At 44.1% G+C, this 21,037-nt stretch overlaps 1 protein-coding gene across 2 annotated transcripts in view; it reads right to left on the bottom strand.

Annotated features, from left to right (window-relative positions):
* Nucleotides 1–8,043, bottom strand: part of rrp1 (ribosomal RNA processing 1) — a 65,005-nt gene extending 56,962 nt beyond the window's left edge. Inside the window, exons 1-6 of one of the 2 annotated variants that reach the window (XM_088383298.1) lie at nucleotides 7,828–8,043; nucleotides 5,410–5,492; nucleotides 3,110–3,167; nucleotides 2,940–3,025; nucleotides 2,806–2,867; nucleotides 2,597–2,726 (exon numbers count right to left, since the gene is read on the bottom strand). In XM_088383298.1, the coding sequence (XP_088239424.1) occupies nucleotides 2,597–2,726; nucleotides 2,806–2,867; nucleotides 2,940–3,025; nucleotides 3,110–3,167; nucleotides 5,410–5,492; nucleotides 7,828–7,954 (546 nt within the window). In that variant the 5' untranslated portion in view covers nucleotides 7,955–8,043. Of the gene's footprint in view, nucleotides 1–2,596; nucleotides 2,727–2,805; nucleotides 2,868–2,939; nucleotides 3,026–3,109; nucleotides 3,168–3,601; nucleotides 3,684–5,409; nucleotides 5,493–7,827 lie in introns of those variants that run through there. The other variant, XM_088383299.1, reaches the window with a different exon arrangement.
* Between the last annotated feature and the right edge of the window lie 12,994 nt (nucleotides 8,044–21,037).

Here is a 21,037-nt window from a genome sequence, read left to right as displayed (position 1 = left end):
GGCATCATGAGCGGTGATCATTTCTAAGTGACACGGAGGACAAAGAGTTTGAAGGAATTAAGGATTTGGAGTGACATAGAAGGTTTGAAAAACTATTATGGCTTTTACGCACGCCCGGTCCTACTCTACTGAGTCGGGGGCCGGCGCTCGGCCGAGTGGCTGTCCGCGAACGGTGCGCGGGGCTCGGACATGGCCATTACGCATGCCCAGTCTGTCTGGAAGTCCACGCCGCCACACGCTTGGAAGTTTGTTTTGTTTAATAAAGAGCCGTTTACCAAACCCACGTCTATCCTTGTACTTTAACGCTACAATATAGTTATATAGTAGATCTGTGGAATAAAGACGAGGCTGACGTCAGGGCGCACGCGCGGCGATGTTGACAAAGAACGAGGAATTTGATCGATGGATTTAATGGAATTAAAGTGCACGGATGGTTTGATAATATTATTGGCTTGTATTATAGTTAATTGAAATATAGTTTATCTATCGTTATATGAGCCTGTGGAATATTTTGAAGTGCAAGCGCCCTCAGCCGTGCGCACCAATTGTTGACAAAGAACGATCGATGGATTTAATGAATTGGAGTGACACCGATGGTTTTATAAACATGTTATGCATGTAATAGTTGTCCTTAATCACTCTATATGTTACGTCAGGTCCGTTCTCAGCTCTTTGTTTGTGTTTGTCACGTTAGCATACCTATCGTTTAGCCCAGTGGTTCCCAAACTTTTTCAGACTAGCGCCCCCTTGGCTCCCCAGTGAATTCCTAGCGCCCCCCGTCGACATGTGTACAAATCGTCGTCCCGATCCCCCCCCCCTGTCGACTGACTCGTCCTACTGCACGTGTCGTCAAACAAACGTTCGAACTTCTGACTTCGGACTGCCGCCCCCCTCCCGCCCCCTTCAACTTCTGACTTCGGACTGCCGCCCCCTACCGCCCCCTTCGTCCTCACCGCCCCCCCAGATCTTTCCACCGCCCCACCGCCCACTTTGGGAACCACTGGTTTAGCCTGTTGTTGCTATTTAATGAATTGGAGTGACACCGATGGTTTTATAAACATGTTATTCATGTAATAGTTGTCCTTAATCACTCTATATGTTACGTCAGGCCCGTTCTCAGCTCTTTGAGTTTGTCACGTTAGCATACCTAGCGATTAGCCTGATGTTGCTATTTAATGAATTGGAGTGACACTGATGGTTTTATAAACATGTTATTCATGTAATAGTTGTCCTTAATCACGCTATATGTTACGTAAGGCCCGTTTTCAGCTCTTTGTTTGAGTTTGTCACGTTAGCATACCTATCGTTTAGCCTGTTGTTGCTATTTAATGAATTGGAGTGACACTGATGGTTTTATAAACATGTTATTCATGTAATAGTTGTCCTCAATCACTCTATATGTTACGTCAGGCCCGTTCTCAGCTCTTTGTTTGTGTTTGTCACGTTAGCATACCTATCATTTATCCTGTTGTTGCTATCGTTTAGCCTGTTGTTGCTCGTTCATGACTGTTTTTGGTGTGGGATTTTGTCGAATAAATTGCCCCCAAAATGCGACTTATACTCCGGAGCGACTTATATATGTTATTTTTCACTTTTTGGGGCATTTTATGGCTGGTGCGACGTATACTCTGGAGCGACTTATAGTCCGGAAAATACGGTACTTTAAAAATATTTTCTAAATTTCAGCGACGGCCCTGTCACAATAATGCGACCAACGCAGTGCAGTTGCGCTGTCGGCGGCACGCAACGGTTGCGCGTTCGGCGGTGCGCTGCAGTTGCGCGATCGGCCAAAAATGCGCAAATGAAAAAATGCTTAAAAAAGGCGTTTTTTTGTCTTGGAACGGATTACATTTTTTTCCATTATTTGTAATGGGAAAAAGAGATTCGGAATTCGACCGATTCACTTCTCGAACCGCCTTTGGAACGGATTGTGGTCGAAAACCGAAGTTTGTCTGTATACATTTCATTATCACTACTGTCTACTGTTGTGCCGTTTGTCTGAACGTGGTTTGTTTCATGTGTATGCTGTTTGATTGATAGCTTCGGCGCGCTCCTTTACCTGCACCGCAGTTGCACGGACGGCGGTGCGCTACGGTTGCGCGTTCGGCGGTGCACTGCGGTTGCGCGATCGGACAAAATTGCCCAAATGAAAAAATGCTTAAAAAAGGCTTTTTTTTTTTTTTTTTTTTTTTTTTAAAGTCTATTTGTTATGGGAAAAATAGATTCGGAATTCGACCGGTTCGTTTCTCGAAATGCCTTCTGGAACGGATTGTAGTCGAAAACCGAGGTTTGACTGTATTTGAGACTGATGGGTAGTTTGCCATGGAATTGGGGGTCACCACTTTTAAAAATGGAAACAGATGATTTCCAAATGCTTGCGTACATATTTTGTGAAAAGGATGGATTGATAACGTGAGTGATGGGCTGTGTGAATGCTATGATGAGGCCAGTAACCATTACTGTGTTACTGTATCATATCTACTTGCATTATTTTCTATTTCGTGAAATGCCTTCAAGGACATAAAAAAATTGGTCAACAACCAAAGTCTCGCTTCCCCTCCATGTGCCAAATAACTCATTTTGATCATAACCTTACCTCTGATGAACCCACAGCTGCCAGTTCTGTCAAGAAAAGGTCCAAGATATGAAGCAGCAGACTAGCGGGTGCATCATTGCCACTGTTCAGGAGCTCTGTGGCAAAGAGTTCCAGAAATCTTGCAACCACACTAAAAATCAAGAGCATAATGTATATAATTTAATGTTATGACACACAGCAGAATTTGTGCAAAAGAATATTTACGTTACCTGCTATCCCAGTTTTTTCTCTTCAGCATTTCAAAGCCTTGTCTGAACATGAAGCGGATTAGCTGTAATGTGAGAAGTAGGTCCACCATAAGGGAACAAATGTGATATATGCACACATGCTCACGCGCACACACCTGAAAATACTTGTCCATTCGCAGTCGGTCGATTCCATTCCACTCTCTTTTGAAGGTCTTAAGGGAGCACTCCAGATATAATAGTTCTGTGGAAAACAACATACCTTCACAACTGGCTTTTCTCATTTTTTACTTGCAAATGGAATTACGCCAACATAGGATCTACTTACGTCCATTAACGTCATGAAAAGTGTGAATCAGTGTGGAAACAGAGTTTGAAAGCTCCTCCTGTGAACAAAATTGTGCTTTTTGTTAATTTAAGAAAGGCAACGTGAATTTAAGGCCTAGATGGCAAAGGGTGCCATTACCGTATTTTTCGGACTAAAAGTCGCTCCGGAATATAGGTCGCATTAGCCATAAAATGCACAATAACGTGAAAAAAAACATAAGTCGCTCCGGAGTATAAGTCGCATTTTAGGGGATATTTATTAGACAAAATCCAACACCAAGAACAGACATGAACGAGCAACAGGCTAAACGATAGGTATGCTAACGTGACATAAACAGAAACGAAGAGCGTAAAAGCCATGTCCGAGTCCCATCCACCGTCCCCGGGCAGCCACCCGGCCGAGCGCCGGCCCCCGACTCCCATCCACGGAGGTGAACGAGAGCTCCGTAGAGTAGGACCGGGCATGCATAAAAGCCATAATAGTTTTTCAAACCTTCTGTGTCCCTCCAAATCCTTTAAGCCTTCAAACTCTTCATCCTCCGTGTCACTTACAAAGCCGCTAATGATGTTGGTAGTACGTGGGGCCCTTCATCATCTTCGTCATGCTGTGATCGAATCTTTGTCCTTTATATAAACAAACGCCGCGCCGCGCTGCTGACATCACTTGAAATTCAAATTACAGTAATCCCTTGCTACATCGCGGTTCGTTTATTGCGGTTTCCCTTTTTTTTAATTTTTTAAAATGTATGAAAAAAATTCACATTTAAGTCGCCCCCCCACCCAAACTATGAAAAAAATACGCGATTTACAGTCCGAAAAATACGGTAATTAGTTATTGGATTAGTTTCAGATGAGTTGGACTCCTGTTCGTAACAGATGCATGGACAGAACAGTGTTGAGGGTGTCCAGTTTGGTGACCTAAGCATCGCATCTCTGCTTTTTGTTGATGTGCTGCTGCTGGCTTCATCAAGCCGTGATCTCCAGCTCTCACTGGAGCGGTTCACAGCTGTGTGAGGCGGCTGGGATGAAAATTAGCACCTCCAAATCTGAGACCATGGTCCCTCAGTTAGAAAAAGGTGGAATACCCTTTCCACATCAGAGATTCTGCTCCAAGTGGAGGAGTTCAAGTATCTCAGGGTCTTGTTCACGAGTGGGGGTATGGGGTGGAGAGGGAAATTGACCGCCGGATGGGTGCGGCATCTGTTGTGATGCGGACTCTGTACCAGTCTCTGATGATTTACTGAGGATGATTTACCAGTCGGTCTACGTTCTACACTCACCTATGGTCACGGGCCATGGGTCGTGACCGTAGGAACAAGATCCTGGATATAAGCGGCCGAAATCAATATCTCAGCAGGGTGTCCGGGCTCTCCTTTAGCGATAGGGTGAGGACCTTGGTCATCCGGAAGGGACTTGGAGTCGAGCCACTGATTCTCCGCGTAGAGAAGGGCAAATTTAGGTGGTTTGGGCATCTGATAAGGATGCCTTCTGAAGTGTGTGAGGTGTTCCAGGTATGTACGACTAGAAGGAGGGCCCGAGGACGACCCAGGACACCATGTCTCCCACCATGCCTTTGGCTTCTCAGGGATGAGCTTAACAAAGTGGCTGGAGAGAGGGTCTGGGCTTTCCTGTTGAAGCTGCTGCCTCTGCGACTCAACTCCGGTTAACAAGTAGATGATTTCAGACTATTGCTCTCATGGTTTATACGATCGTTTATTTTTTGGTACAAAACACGAAAATGGTTAAATGTAAAAAATATTGAGACAAATGCCTTAGAAAACTATAAGCAAGTACCTTTTGGACTAAACAGATCTTGAAACTAAAATTTATGTTAAAAACAAAAAGTTTTCAAATTCATATATATGTGTAGCTTCCTTGTATAAAGAACAGTTGCATATAAATGCCTATTGTTTTTTTCTGATTCGGCTAATTTCTTAATGATTATTGCAATTGAATTTCAAATGATTACAGAGCCCTAACCTTCAGCCATCAAGACCTCAATGTGGGAACACCACAGGTACACTTTAAAACACATTTAATCTAGGATTATTGACTTAGCATGACACTCTGTATTGTATTAATGTTTTATGGTGTCTGACGTCTTTTTGTTGTTTTCACGATCTTATTGTATGACAAATTTTACGCCAGGTACACCACTAGTGTATGCAACAATGGCTTAAGATGAGTTGCTATATCACCTCTTCTCTGGTCCATGATCAATAAACTCCAGTTGAAGTGTGATAGCAAAGAACTCAAAACACTTAAACCAAATTTTAAAAAATTTGAATAAAAGAAAAATACCTGTAAGAGTGGTTTGTCCTGCATCCACAAGCAGTAGAACAGACCTTTCCACAGCTTGAGCATTTCTTCACGAGTAAAGCCATCTGGACACAGAATATAATAAACCCGATGGAGTGCCTAGGTGAATCCAGTGTTGCAAAAGCCTGGGAGTCTAGTTTTAAGCAAAGTAAGACCGCTTCATTCATATGGTGTATTTCATACAAAGTAACTCACTGCTTCATTCGTAAACGCATTAAGCCACACACACACACACACACACACACACACACACAACCACACACAAACACACACAACCACACAACCACACAACCACACAACCACACACACACACACACACACACACACACACACACACACACACACACACACACACACACACACACACACACACACACACACACACACACACACACACACACACACACACACACACACACACACACACACACACACACACACACCAAGAAAGGTAAGTGCACCCCTACACCATCAGCGACTCCCCGATGGTCACAGCTTTTTGTCACTTGGAGCTCGGGGCTTTCCAAGTCAGCTTTATTGTCAATTTCTCCACATGCCAAAGTCACACAAAGAAACCGAAATTTCGTTCCCCCCTATCCCACGGTGACAAGACATGGCTCACAACAGACAAACAAGTCACTAATGGCCAATGGGAACATGTTGATCCGTCTCCTTGCAGCTGATTGGCTTAGCAGTTCTAACTACACTTTATCTCAGCCTCCTGGACTTTATTCACTCCGTCTGGTCAACATGCAGCACCTCAGACTTGCCCTTCATTACACATACTATCGCGTCTCCGCTCCTCGATCGCAAAGCAGAGTAGAACTGCGTGTCTGCTTGTCACTCTTGATCGGATCGTCCGGTTTGCCCGTCATACAATTATAAAAGTCTTGTGCGGATGCCCTCGCGCTGGGCTGCAGGGGGGCATCAGCCGGCCAGCACAGCGAGAGCAGAGCAGATACCTTTACACTTTAAAAATGTTTTGAAAAGTGTTTAAAATACAATAACATAAGTATATAAAAGTAGAATAGTGTATAAAAATAAAATTATAAACGTCTTGTCCGCACAAGACTTGTTGCTTGTTTAGGGGCAGAACATGCGCTGTGGTGAAAACAAGGCCAGGGGAAACAAATATCAGGCAACCCCAAAGGACGAACGCATGGAAGGCTGCAATTAATTCTGTTCTCACAGAGTTACACACAATTTTCTTTTGGAAAAAGAGCAGCGACAGTTGCTTTGTGCATTTTTCGCTGGAATTAAGGTTTGTACAGAAAGAGGTTTGTTTAAACTTCTTCAACTTGCTTTCAGATTTTCATCAATTTATATTGGACAAAAAAATAGTTTGCTCGGTTGCACAAATTGCCACATTGCCCATAATATTAAAGTATTGCATTCAATTGTTTCTCCTTTCCCAAGCCAATTATAGTGGAGCGCTTCCAGATTGATAATGTGAAGAACTCATTGATTCAAGCGGAAAAAAAAAATGGACCAAGTTTTTTCAGGCCAAATCATTGAAGTGCTATGAAACACATTGACAGCTGTTCCTATTTTGCCACACAGTTTCATCTCGAACGTTTTAATGAATAAAAGGTGTGTACTTGCCTTTAGCCCAATATATCAAGTTTTCTAATACACCACTCAAATACAAAGAATGTTTAAATCTAAAACATATTACCCCAGACCATTTTTAAAAGAAGGTAATGGAAAAAAAAGAAGTTTGTCCAAACATTTATTGTTTCTCCAAACAATTCTCTCTCTTGCAATAGCAACATTTAATAAAAGGTTAAGAAATATGCTTGCAATGAAAGGTATGTCTTAAATTGTTCCTAAAAATGTTAACAATTCCATTCCAGCTTTGACACAGACCTACAATTAATTTAAAAATATTTGCAGTTTTGACAAACATTACAGGTGAATGGTAAAAGTAAACATGATCAGATCATAATACCTGGTATATGATTCATGATTTATTGTATGAAAAATGACTCCAGATATCTGCAGCACATGAAGCTGTGAGACGTAATAAAGGAGCTTGTCACGCTTGCGCTAGCTTACGTTTTGAGTCGTCACCGTTACGTTGCATGTTAGGGGAATTAAAATTCCATTAATTCAAAATGAAATTACGAGCACATAGCAAGAAGTTTTTGATGTCTACAATTATTGAGTTAAACTTTTTCTCTGCTATTAATTGTAAACCCGTTTCTCACACTTTAAAACGTTAAAGTTAACGCGGCAGGATGGAATGTTTCGATTAATAACTGATCTAGGACATTGTAAAGTAACCTTGTCGTGACTATTTTCAAAACACTGGGCAACGCATTCTTCATAATTCGCATTCTTTGTGAATAGTTCGAGCACGTTTCTAAATCAAATTTAGCGCTCAATACGCGGATGGCTTACCTGTCGCTTTCTGTGATCTGACATATATGTACTTCTTCAACTTTTTCAAAGCTTTAGTTCGAATAGGCTTTTCGTTTGACGCTAACTTTTGTGCCAACTGTATCTCAAGCTCCTGATGCGCCGCCATTTTCACACCAATTCACGTGGAGCGCCGTTGTTCGTCGCACTTAAATTGATTCAGTCGCAAGCTGATGACGTCACACAATGCTGTCGAGGTAGTCGAAAGTCAGTCTATTCTGATTTCTAACTACGAAAAGTATACTTGAACGCTCCTTTGAACTGGGAGATAGTGATGTGCATTCCAGTTCTTTTAAGTGAACTGAATCTTAACAATCAGTTCACTCAAAAGATTCGTTCAAACGAATCGTTCAACGAATCGCCCCCCCCACACACACACACACATACACTGATCCGTTTTTGTTTGTTTGTTTGTTTGTTTGTTTTTAACTTCAAAAACACACACGACTAAGCAATACACTTCACAATATACCAGCCAAAAAACAATCAAGTAAACACAGGGTAATGTCGACAATGGCAACGCACACATTTTTCTCTATATTACAACATCCCGTGGAAACAACTCATGTACACCAAACAATTCATACTAGAGTTAGGGTTTCAAAGTAGGGTTCAAAGCTAGGGTTATGGCAGTGGTTCTTAACCTTGTTGGAGGTATCGAACCCCACCAGTTTCATATGCGCATTCACCGAACTCCTCGTTAGTGATTTTTTTTTTGTTAAATTCCAGACATTTTTTTTTTTAATGGTGCACAAAATGAGCCACCTTGTTCAAAGAACAAAACCAACACAATGCATGAACTCACAACAAATTACATACTGGTAAATCAGAATTTACACAATAAATCAGGTTTGTTCGGACCTCCTCAGTGGAGGCTCTGTCGAACCCCTGAGACTGACTCACCGAACCCCTAGGGTTCAATCAAACCCAGGTTAAGAACCACTGGGTGATGGTTTCAAACATGGGTTTAAAGCTATGGTTAGGATTTCAAACTAGGGTTTCAAACTAGGGTTAGGGTTTCAAAGCAGGGTTTTATACTAGAGTTAGGGTTTCAAAGTAGGGTTAAACCTAGGGTTAGGGCTTCAAAGTAGGGTTTCATACTAGGGTTAGGGTTTCAAAATAGGGTTTAAAGCTAGGGTTACAGTTTTAAAATAGGGTTTAAAGCTAGGGTTAGAGTTTCAAAGTAGGGTTTAAAGCTCGAGCTAGGGTTTTAGGGTTCATACTAGAGTTAGGGTTTCAAACTAGGGTTTAAATCACAGGTCTCAAACTCAAGGCCCAGGGGCTAGATACGGCCTGCCAATTCATTTTGTGTTCCCCCTGAAGACAAATTGTGCATCAAATTCGTGTCATTACTAAAATTGCAAATTGTCTTCACTTTTAGTAATATATGTTTTTAAAATGTGACCAGTTTTTACTCGTCTGATTTGAAAACGAGTTATTTGTCAGTTTGTTTTGTAGCTTTTACTGTATATATAATATGAGGTGCTCATACATTGATTTGGGTTGACAGTCATAATGGTCCTCCCAAAGAAGCTTTGACTACAATGCGGCTCGCGAAAAAAATGAGTTTGACACCCCTGCGTTATGCCGACATTGATGTTTTAATTTTGTATTTGTTGGGTTGTAGTTGATGGTGTTATTATACCGAATGTGTTTGTGTTCGAATAAAAGGTTGAAAAAAAACCCCGTTATGCCGACATTTATGTTTTGATTGGCGAATATAAAAACAAGGAATAAAACACCAGACAAGTTTTAACATAAATGTTTATTAAAATAATAATAATAATAATGTTAAAAGTAAATTTCAAACCAGCAATGTGAAATTGCAGTAGATATATTGGATAAAAACATTCAGGCATATATATGCACACACGTTGTTTAAAAACTACGAGAAGTAAATCATAAATCTACATTCTGACTTACATAGTTTACGCCAGAAAACGCAACATGTTCACTGACTGATCCGTTCATGCACGGGAAGGCAGTTCACTCGTTGCCTCGTTCCCACACTGATCCGTTCTCGCGATGAACTGGAAATGCAAATCACTCACTGACTCGTTTACTCATCGATCCGTTCGTTGGTGAACGGGAAATGCAATTCACGACTCGTTCGTGAACGGGAAGTTACGTCGCTTTCTTCTTCGTTTTGTTTTCCGGCGAGGTGGCACCAGCTTCAATGCGCATTACCGACACCTACTGGTTGAAGTCATATGAACTGAAAAAAGAACGAATCACTTTAGGAAGTGATTGTTATAACGTGTGGTGCATGATAAGGAAGACAAGAGTCCAGCTATGTCTCAGTACCGTGTATTCACGCTGCAAGTAGGACATACAACTGGAGTAAGCACACGTGACACGGGCTTATTATAGGTGAGGGCTCTGTGGCTGCCACAGGGTAGCGCAGTATGTCAATACAATCACCCTGTAACGTCTCCCTTCCTTTAGTAAAGTATCCACACTGGAACAATGCTGCCTGTAAATCAACTGTAAACCAACAATATATTAGTTACACCATATTCAACCTCAGATAGCAATACCTGGTTCAACATCAAATATCAGATATCAAATATATGATCATAGAACGTGACACTACATAGTAGCAGGATAAAAACACACCTGTCATCAAAATCACAATAAATCAGAACATCACTTATTTTGTTTGTTTCATCACTTACTTCCTTTTTTTTCTTTCAACAGAATTCACAGTCCACGTGTGTTTGAGAGTGCACCCAGTCCTTGCATGCCGTATTCGAGTGTGTGTCAGTGTGTGTGTGTCACAGTCCATGTGTGACCTAGAGGTCAAGACTGTCAGGAGGCTTAATCAGCCTCCCACTTCGGGAGAAGGCCCGGCCCTATAGCACGTGGCGTGGTGTGTCTCTGGCCTGCGGAGAAGACGGCGGTGACCTTGGGGCAGGTGAAGACAGTGGAGACTCCCCGGCTCCGCCAAAGCCGCCTCCGTTGCCGCTTCCATTCGCAGGCTGTTCTGGGGTCAATCCTGGTCGAGCCAGCGGTTGGGCAGGGGTCGCCTCAGCCGGTCGAAGATCAATTCTGTTGCGTCGATATGTTGTCCCCTCCACGTCGACCAGATAGGACCGGAGTCCCAACTGCTGCAGGCACACCCCTCGCCTCCATCTGCCCGTCCTGTCTCCCGGGAGCCTGATGGGCAGGCTGACATTCAGCTCCGGCAGATCCCTCACCGCTTTGTCACACACTAGCTTCGCCGCCTGATGCTTCCCCCTCAGCTTGTCGGGAACCCCTGTGATGACCTGAGGTGCAAGTAGCTGGTCGGCCACCGGAAGAAGGGTTCTCAGCCTTCATGACATGAGTCGCTGTGCTGGGCTGCAATGCATGCCGTCAGTGGGCATGTTTCACCAATGCAGAATGGCCTTCCAGGTGTCCTCCTTGGCACGGTCAGCCTTTTTGCACAGGCCCTTCACAATCTTTACTGCCGATTCCGCTTTGCCATTAGTTTTAGGGTGCCGCGGTGAGGACATGACGTGTTCGAAGCCCCACTCCCTCGAAAATGCCCGGAACTCACTGTACGCAAACTGGCTCCCCTCATCCGAAATTGCTCTGTCCGGGACGCCATAACGTGCAAACTGTGCCTTGATTCGTCGGATCGTGATGTTGGCCGACAAGTCAGGGAACAGGTCGATCTCCCAAAAGTCAGAGAAGTGGTCCACCACAAGCAAAAAGTTCTGTGCTACGTAGCTGTACAAGTCCATGCTTACCAGCTGCCATGGACGCGTGGGGAGTGGGTGTGACATCATGGTCTCTTTCTGTTGCTCATGCGCATACTCGTTACACACAGAGCACTGCTGTACATAGTCTTTGACTTCCCCTTACATGCCAGGCCAGTACAATGTATCGCGGGCATGTCTGTAGCATGCTTCGTCACCCACATGATTGCAGTGGATCCTCCTCAGCTTTTCCGGACGCATAGCTTTCGGAATGATGACGCGCTGGCTCCTGAAGAGCACACCATCCTGTGCGTTTATTTAATCTCTGATGGCACAGTAGTCCCTGATGAGTACGGGGTCTTCCTCTTTGTGTTCTGGCCATCCCTGCAGCACGACTGTCTTGAGGGTTTGGAGACACGCATCCTCCTCTGTGTGTGCTCGGATTTGTGCCAGGCGCTGGTTGCTGACATTGAGGTAGTCTGTCTGCTGAATGAGCGCTGCGTCACACTGCTCCTGTTGCATGCTGCAGACCATTTCTCGTCGGTACAGTGTGTCTGTTTTCCGTAGCAGGGTGCTGGCTCTACTAAGTGTGTCACTGATGTACATTTCAGGGCCTGGCTTGTACACCACCGTAAGGCAGTAGCTCTGAAGTGTCAAGAGCAGACATGGGCAAAATACGGCCCGCGGGCCACATCCGGCCCTTTGTGCGTCCCTGTCCAGCCCGCATGAGGCCAATCGTAAATTATATTTGATTACAACTTAATTTTAAAAAATAAAATAAAATCAGTGTCATGCGTGCAATACAACTGTTTTGCTTTTATTTTGAAAGGCATCACACTTCCGTGTAGCGTACGTGTATGTGAGCTGTGTGTGAAGGTGAACAGTGCGAAGTAATGCTGCCCGAGAAATGTGTGCTGACCCTCAGAAAAGAAAAGTTGACAAGGATCGCCGTGTTTTCAACAAGACATGGACTACCAAGTATTTCTTTACAGAAATGAAAGGTAAAGCCGTGTGCCTGATTTGTGGTGCACAGGTCGCTGTGTTTAAAGAATATAATTTGAGTCGCCACTACACGACCAAGCATGAGAAAAAATGCATCTGTCTGATAAACAGCGCGCATCAGAGGCTGATGCATTGCTAGCAAAACTGCAAGCCCAACAAGGACTTTTTATCAAACTTCACACCCAGTGATGCAGCGGCTTTGTCATTTGAGGAAAAGTTAAAGAAGTTAAGAATAAATCGTACTGATTAATGATTGTTTTTTTTATTTGACCTATATACCACAATTTCACATAGCTTAATATAAATATAAACAGAATAATTGTATTATTCTAATTATCAGTACCAGCTATTTAAAATAAATAATTTAGTGCATTTTACAATGGAATGGAAGAAAATTGAGGAGGTTTAAGTTATCGTAGGTGTGGCCCTCTGACACAACTCAGGTTTTTTCATGTGGCCCCTTGTAAAAATTAATTGCCCACCCCTGGTCAAGAGCATGCTCTGCAGGCACTTAGGCGCGCTGAGGAGGGGCTTAGAGAAGATGGACACTAACGGGCGGTGGTCGGTCTCTGCTGTCACATCACCACATCCATATAGGTAGTAGTGGAAGCGCTGACAGGCGAACACGATGCTCAGGCACTCCTCTATCTGTGCATAGTTTTGTTCCGTCTGGGTCAAGGCGCGGGAGGCAAAGGTGACAGGCTGCCCGTCCTGTAGCAGGCAGCAGCCCAGGCCTGTCTGACTGGAGTCGGTCTGTATGGTGACTGGCTTATTGGCGTCATAATAACACAAGACCGGTACTGGTGTGACCAGTGTCTTTATTTCTTTCATGGCAGCATCATGTTTTGGCAGCTAGTGCTACGGCACGTCTTGGTCCAGCAGCCTCCTCAATGGTTCACATACATCTGACAGGCGGGGCATAAATCTGGAGAGATAGTTCACAAATCCGACACACCGCTGCACCCCTTTAGCGTCTGTGGGGTTCGGCATGTCCAGAACCGCCCTGACCTTTTCAGGGTCAGCCTCGAGGCGCTCGGTGGACAGTATGTGGCCGTGAAAGCGGACCTCCTTCACTCTAAACTACAACTTTCTCAGGCTCAGCCTGAGCATAACTTCCCTGCATCTGTCCATCAGGGCAATGAGGTTCGTGTCATGGTCGCGGTTGGCCTCACTCACGTCCGTATCCCCGCAGCCGACTATGAGGATGTCATCAGCTATGGGCTCAATCAATCCCTTTTAATCCAGCTAGGAGCTCATGTTGGTTTCTCTGGTACAGTTTCGGAGCAACTGATACACCAAAGGGGAGCTTCAGCCACCGTTTTCTGCCCCATGGTGTCCAGAACGTTGTCATCAGGCTGCTCTCCTCATCCAGTCGACACTGCAGGAATGCATCACGCGCATCCACTAGCGTGAATATACGTGTCTTTGGCAGCTTGTACAGCACGTTATCTAAAGTGGGCATAAGGTAGTGGGACCGTTTCAAGGCTTGGTTGAGTGGCTTCAGGTTAATGCAAAGTCTCAACTTGTCTGGCTTTTTCACTATGACCAGATTGCTGATCCAGTTTGTGGGCTGTGTGACTGTGGTCAAATGTCCATCCATTTTATATTGATCGAGCTGTGCTTTAACAGCTACCTTGAGGGCCACTGGAACAATCCTGGGGGCACACTGCACAGGCGCCACACTGCTGTCCAGCTCAATGTGAACTTCACCAGGCAGGGACTCAACAGGGCTGGTGAACGCGTTGTGGTATGTGTTGATGAGACGCTCTTTGGTCAGGTCTCCCATCCTGCAGTGTTCCACCTTATGTAGCTCTTCAGGAATGGTGAATCGTATCAGGCCCAGTCTCTCACATGTCTCCCCTGAAAGCAAGGGCCTCTGGCCTGTATGCACAACCTCAAAGTCCAGCTTGTGTGTTCTGCCCCTAATGACACACCATGTGCTGTACAACCTCAGCGAGTTCGTCCACTCACTGTTGTACAGCTTCAAGAGCCATTCTGGGCGCCAGTAACATCTTGTCCTTCATGCTCATCACATTGCAGGTGGAACCAGAGTCGAGCTGGCACCTCTGGACCCCCTGTTGCAGTGGCAGATTGACAAGCCACTCTTCCCCCTGCGTGTTCACAGTTCCCACACTCTCTGCTGTGTACACATCTCCATCACTGTCCTCATGTTCCCATGCCGACGGGTCATCCACAGCGTTCAACTGGCGTGCGTGCTGACCTGTCTGCATGCATTCTTTAGCAAAATGGTTGGCAGTGCCACAGGGACCTCAGCGAGGATGTGCTCGTCATCAACACAAAATCTCAAAATGAGGGTGTTTGCTCAACACAAGGATCAGCGTGGATTCCACTAATAAATGACAGGTCTCGAGTCATATTTTGGTCAAAGAGCCTGGTGGAAGGACTATAAAAGGAGTCAGGATTAACCTGAGTCCAGTCAGAAGCTGCCAAGGCATCACCAGCCATAAATCCCAAACTTTCCCACGTTGCAGTGTGAGGCCTGTAGAGAGAGATGTGGAGCGGAGTGGGAGACACGTGCAACTTCTGAACAGCAGGGGGAGCCGTTTGTATGACTACACAAGCATGGCTTTCACCATCATGTAGAAGGAAAGACGTCGTCAAAGAGGCAGGTGTAGCAATCTCAAGCATGTTCTCGTAGTCGTGATCAGGACCAGGTGTGTCTTCATGCCACATGGTTATGTGTAGTTTATTGGCTTCCATTGCCTGTTCAGGGCAGTGCAAAAGGGCGGCCACACGGGCCAAAAGAGGGGAACCAAATTCCACCACTTCTGCGTCAGCCAAATCCAATGAATAAAAATAGTAGCAGTGAAATTGACCAAAAACCTGCACCTGGTGTCGCCTTTTGACAACAATTTGATCGTTAAGAGACACAAGGGAAAGCCCAAGGGCAGTGAGAGCATCTCTACCTAGCAAATTAATAGGGCAACTGGGCATCAGCAATATGGGAATGCAACAACTTCCCCCTTCTGGGTCCCGTATCCAAACTGGTCGAGACTGGGGAACTGGGGTTGCCAGCCCATTTGCTGCTCTCACCCAAAATGATTCACCATTTTCTCGCATGTCTGCAGGTATGTCACGACATGTGATCACACACGCCCCTGAGTCACATAAAAAAGTTATTGGAGTCCCGTTTACCATTAGGGTTATCACGGGCTTCTCAATATTGTTCATCAACAAATCTTGAATGTTCACATCTACATCAACAGGGGGAGCTGTTGGCAAGGCAGTTGTTTCAACTGTATTTTGACCGTCGGCTAGTCATAACGGGAGGTTTACTCTCGCCCCCATGATTACCCGGGCAGTTTCTTGCTATATGGCCTTTTTTCCCGCATGACCAGCTGGCCATTTGTTTCATAATTGGGATAACCACGACTGTACCCCCCGCTACCTTTGCCACGGAATTTGTTACGACCACGCCCCCCTAGGCGTGGTTCGAATGTCTTATTTTGATAGAACACTTCAGACTGCTCTCCTTTAACTAAAGAAATGGTGCCTGTTTTCCCTTTCTCTTTTGCTCTTTTTGAATTGACAACTTTTTCGGCGTGTATAGCATGATCAATGAACTGTGGCAAGGTAGATGTCGGGAAAGTGATCATATGTTTTGTGATCCAGTTTTGGATTGCTGGTCGTGAATTTGCATGTAGAGCATTTTTGAGTTGGTGCTCATAGACATCAGTTCCATGCTCCAAGCCACTATTGGCTTTGAACACTCTTTCTAGTCTGTTTCTAAAGTCTTCAAACAACTCATCTTCTTTTTGTTTGGTTCGGCCAATGTCTGTGTAATTTGCTCTACGTTCGAATTTTATTTTTATCCTGCCCAATAGTTGGTCAATTTCTGTTTGTAACGGCCCCCCGTGACATTCCAATGGACGGCCCTGAAAATCAAAAGGATTCCAGGTGCCTTTAACGCTTGCCCAATGTTTGGTTAAGGTTGCCATGAAAACCTGTTGTACTTCATCGCCTCTCAAATTATAGGAAGAGATGAGTTGTCTAATGTCGCTACAGTATTGATCAACATCTTCAGAGGGCAACGCTATACCCTCAATCGCTGATTTTATATCAGCTTGGGTCCATGTTTTTTCAATATAGTAAAATTGTGGGTCCTCCATCATCATGAGGATTGGCCACTTGAATCATCGGGTATGCGTCAGCCGAGGGACCCAACTTCGCACGGCTTCGTGTCAACATACCACGAGCAGAATCACTATATTCAGGAGGATGGTCTGTGCTTGGTAATTTGGGGTACAGAGACTTTATAATTTGATCATTTTTCTCATTGTCATTCATCACATTGTCATCTTCGGTTCTCAAGCGAGCCCTCGCTGACACTGTCTCATCATCTTCCTGTCTGTGCAACAGCAAGGTCATTTTTATCTTTTCTTCGTCTTCCTTATCTTTCACTTTTCCTCTCATCTGCCCACATTTTCTCTTCTCAGCTTCCAATTCCCATTTTACTATTAGGTGATATCCGTCTTTATTCTTCTTTGCGCCACATTTAGCATCAATTGATTGCTTTAGGTTATTCAACGAATTCGATTTCAGCTGACCATCAAACTTGTAATCGGTTATCCATTTATCAAGATATTTTATATTTTCAGGGTCGACCCCTTCCATCAATTTCCAATCTTTGCATTTTAATTCATGTCAGGGTAGCGGCTTTTGTTTGCTATTTGATTTTCCCATGGTTTATTTTTCTAAATTTCAGAGTTGGCAATTTGTATGGCACCTACAGTGTCCCAAGCCAACTTTATTCACAGGACAGTGGTTAAATGTTCGATGTGTGGTGAGTCTCCTTTCACCTTCCCGGAGGAAGCGGAGAGTCCTTGCATCTGCGTCCACACAAAGCCACTGTTTACAATCCTGTGTGTTTATATAGAGGAGAGCTCTAATGAGATCACTCTCAGTCAAACCATACACACACACACACACACAATGCGCACTTTTATTGTCTCACAGGCAAGCAGGGGAGTCCGCCCTCCCGTGGATTTTAACAAACACTTCAAGTTAGGAGGCCCCACGATATCTCAGCGGAATTTAACTGCTCTGAACACCTGTACTTCTATTAGGAAACAGAGGAGTCCGCCCTCCCATGGAATTTAACTGAATAAGTCAGGGGACTCCATCATCCCAGCGGAATTTAACTGTTTCTAATTGCACTTCATAGGGTCTAGAATTGTCAAGGTTTTAAGTGACCTCTTGTCACTGCACATTCATTAATCAATATTCATACTCACAGTCTGCCGGTTCTTTTCCTCGGATGATCTCTGTTAGAGATTTGCTCACTCCAACTTATTTTGCAAGAACCACACGGGAGACAAGTAAGTCGTTTTGGACACCTGCAGGTGGAGAGTCCATTCGTCACTGTGCGTGCAGCGATGTTCGAATAGAGCTCTGGGCTCTCCTTCCTGCAAGCGGATATTTATTAAGAGAAACAGAGTGGGGGTATGAGTGGGCTGAATAGAAAGCCCTTGTCCTCTAGTCTAAACATCTCAGGGGATGTTTTACGACCTTGTGATAAGGAGGACAAGGTAAGGTATTTATTACCTGTTGCATTCCAACATAATCCTATGATAAAGATAACCTGGAAAACCCTAACATCTCCCTCCTGTTTTATCATAAGATTATGCTACCCCAAACAGCAAAGACAAGTAAGAAAAAAACATATATATATATGTATATGGATATTTATTAAGAGAAACAGAGTGGGGGTATGAGTGGGCTGAATAGAAAGCCCTTGTCCTCTAGTCTAAACATCTCAGGGGATGTTTTACGATCTTGTGATAAGGAGGACAAGGTAAGGTATTTATTACCTGTTGCATTCCAACATAATCCTATGATAAAGATAACCTGGAAAACCCTAACATCTCCCTCCTGTTTTATCATAAGATTATGCTACCCCAAACAGCAAAGACAAGTAAGAAAAAAACATATATATATATGTATAATGAAGAAAGAAGAATAGGAAAAAAAAAAAAAAAACAACAAACAACGATAGCAACACTTTCCAGTGAAGATTAGGTATTACCTTAATACCCCAGATCAAACTTATTGTGTAAGCGAAAAACCTGCTGGCCAGATGTTATTAGCAGGAAAATTCTTACACGGTCCCTTTGGCCTAGGCGACCAGAATGCTATCTATAAAAAATTAAAAAAAAACACAGAAGCAATACATCATTGTATCCATCACTTGCGAAGCATTTTCAATGGTCAAATCAACAAGTTTCCGTAATACATGCTCAACAGAACAGCATCTACGCAATCCACGTCTCATTATCATTATCACATCTGTCACGTCTAAGAAGTTGTATATGTGCTCGCGTTTTCGTCAGCTGATGATGTTCTAGTCTGTAGGTGAGGTCTGTCACACACACTGGCGCACACACTTGTGTCCAGTTGGCAGGCAGCATCGGACAACTCTTGTGACCACAAAACCATGATCCGTACTGAACAGGCACGTGCACTCATAGGATGCAGGTGAGGCAGTGCCTCTGAACTTCTGGATGAAGTAGGTCCCGTCCGATGGTGCAGCCATGTTGGTAGTAGAGCCCTTACACGTTGAAAACGGCTCTCTCATCCTGGCACACAGCGGTGATGTCCAAAGCTCCCATCCAGTTTCCTCCTGGAGAGCAGTCGTCGTTAATGTGTTTGTGGGTCCTGCAACCTTGGATGCAACATGTGTAGTCAGCAAGACTTGGAATGGTCCCTCCCGTCGTGGCTGGCCCAGTTCCTTCTTTTGATGACCTCGATGTAGACCCAGTCTCTTGGATTGATGGGGTTGTCGACCTGTGAGGAGGAAAGATCAAGCGGCAGTAAATTTGTCTTTGACACAGTTTGAGCGTCCTGATCATATAATCTGCCAAGGACTGCTCTTCATCTTTTGTTTGCAACTCTCGTAGTCAATTGTCGTGCCCATTTAACTGGCAAATAGGAGTGTTTGCGGGAAGAGTTTGAACACCTCCTAATGATTCCCTTTAACCATAAACTATTTATGACAGGGGCGTTCCCATTTATTGCCTCCTGGTTTAAAAGAGATTGTCTTACCCATGCCTTCTTTCTCCTCACACGCTCGCACCCACACAGGGCGTGCACACACACACACCCACACATCTGCACGCACACATACACAAAACGGCATACAAAGTTCAGACGAACGACAACAGACAATTTTACAGAGATTACGCACAAACACAGAACACACAAACAAAGGGATTCTAATCCATCTCTCATGTAGCTTCTTTTGATAGAATCTCCTATCGGTAACTGTATAGCAGACGTTTTAGCATATAATCCCATACTCTGCTCTCTCGCTTCTACTTTTTCATGTCGGTGCAGTCGTAGGTGGCCCCTATTGCAGTCATTGTCTTGTTAACTGTCGCCGTGTGACTCCTATGCATGATTGTGTGAATATCAAAAATTGAACGTACCTAACTTTCTGACCATCCAACCTCCACTGTGGTACAAAAAACCTTACTATTGTATTGAGTAGGTACATTGAGCAACCTAGCTTCCTCCTGAGTGCCAAATGTCCTGTTCTAAAATTTATATAACTCGACCTCTACGTCTTAAGGTTGATGAGCCAAAATATCAGATCTTGCTCTTGTTTCCTACCGTTTTAGCCTATTTGTTTTATCCAAATCCATTCAATCTCTGATTATAATGCTTTTCTCTGTAGCCCTACGTATTTTTCAAATTTTTATTTATTTATTTATCAAATCTCCTCAGTTCTGTCAAACTCAGTGCACAATGAACCTCCCTCCCACTTTGAACCAAGCTTCACCAAATTTGGTAACGCCGTAGCAAGGAGTGCGATTTGGTTGTCGGACACTCCAAGTCCATATCTTTTTGCCGCACTTCACCCTCTCAAGTTGGTGTTCTTTTGTTGTTGCTTCAGAGCGACCCCATCCATCACTCTTGAATGAGTCCATTGTTCAAATGAGTCAATTTTCATCATTGTGAGTTCCTCCGCTTTTCACTGTCTTTTCCGTCCCCGAGGATGTTGTATTTCCTCCGGAGTGTACTTGTCCTCCTCCAAGCACAACAGCAGTCTTTTCTTGCCCTTCGCCAAAGGTCAAAGGTGCTTCAGAGCCAGGCACCATTTTGTAGTTGTTCACGGCTGCAGGCGAAGTCTCGGATTGGGTTTCAGGGACCCTGACACTGAGAATGACAGGCTGGGACATCAAACTTGTAAGACTATCTCCAAATGTAGCTGCTTCCATCAATTTGCTGGTAACGTTTGTTTACCAAACTTCAAATTCTTCTAATAACAGCGGTCTCGTTTTTATATCGTAAATCCTGCAACTCATCCTATTTTTGAGATACATTTTATCTATAGTTCCAATTTAATCGGACAGTATGTTGTCTTCAGTATCATTATTGAAAATCAACTCATCGAGGTCTGCGTTCCACATCAAACCCTGATCTGTATGTCTTGACCTCTCACATGTTATTGTCATGCTTGCTCAAAAATGTGACTTAGAGTATGGTGCTGT

The sequence above is a fragment of the Syngnathus floridae genome, chromosome 8, assembly GCF_059516105.1.
Source record: "Syngnathus floridae isolate MCC-2025c chromosome 8, RoL_Sflo_1.0, whole genome shotgun sequence".
In the NCBI taxonomy this organism is placed as follows: Eukaryota; Metazoa; Chordata; class Actinopteri; order Syngnathiformes; family Syngnathidae; genus Syngnathus; species Syngnathus floridae.
This window is presented reverse-complemented; position numbering and strand designations above follow the sequence as displayed.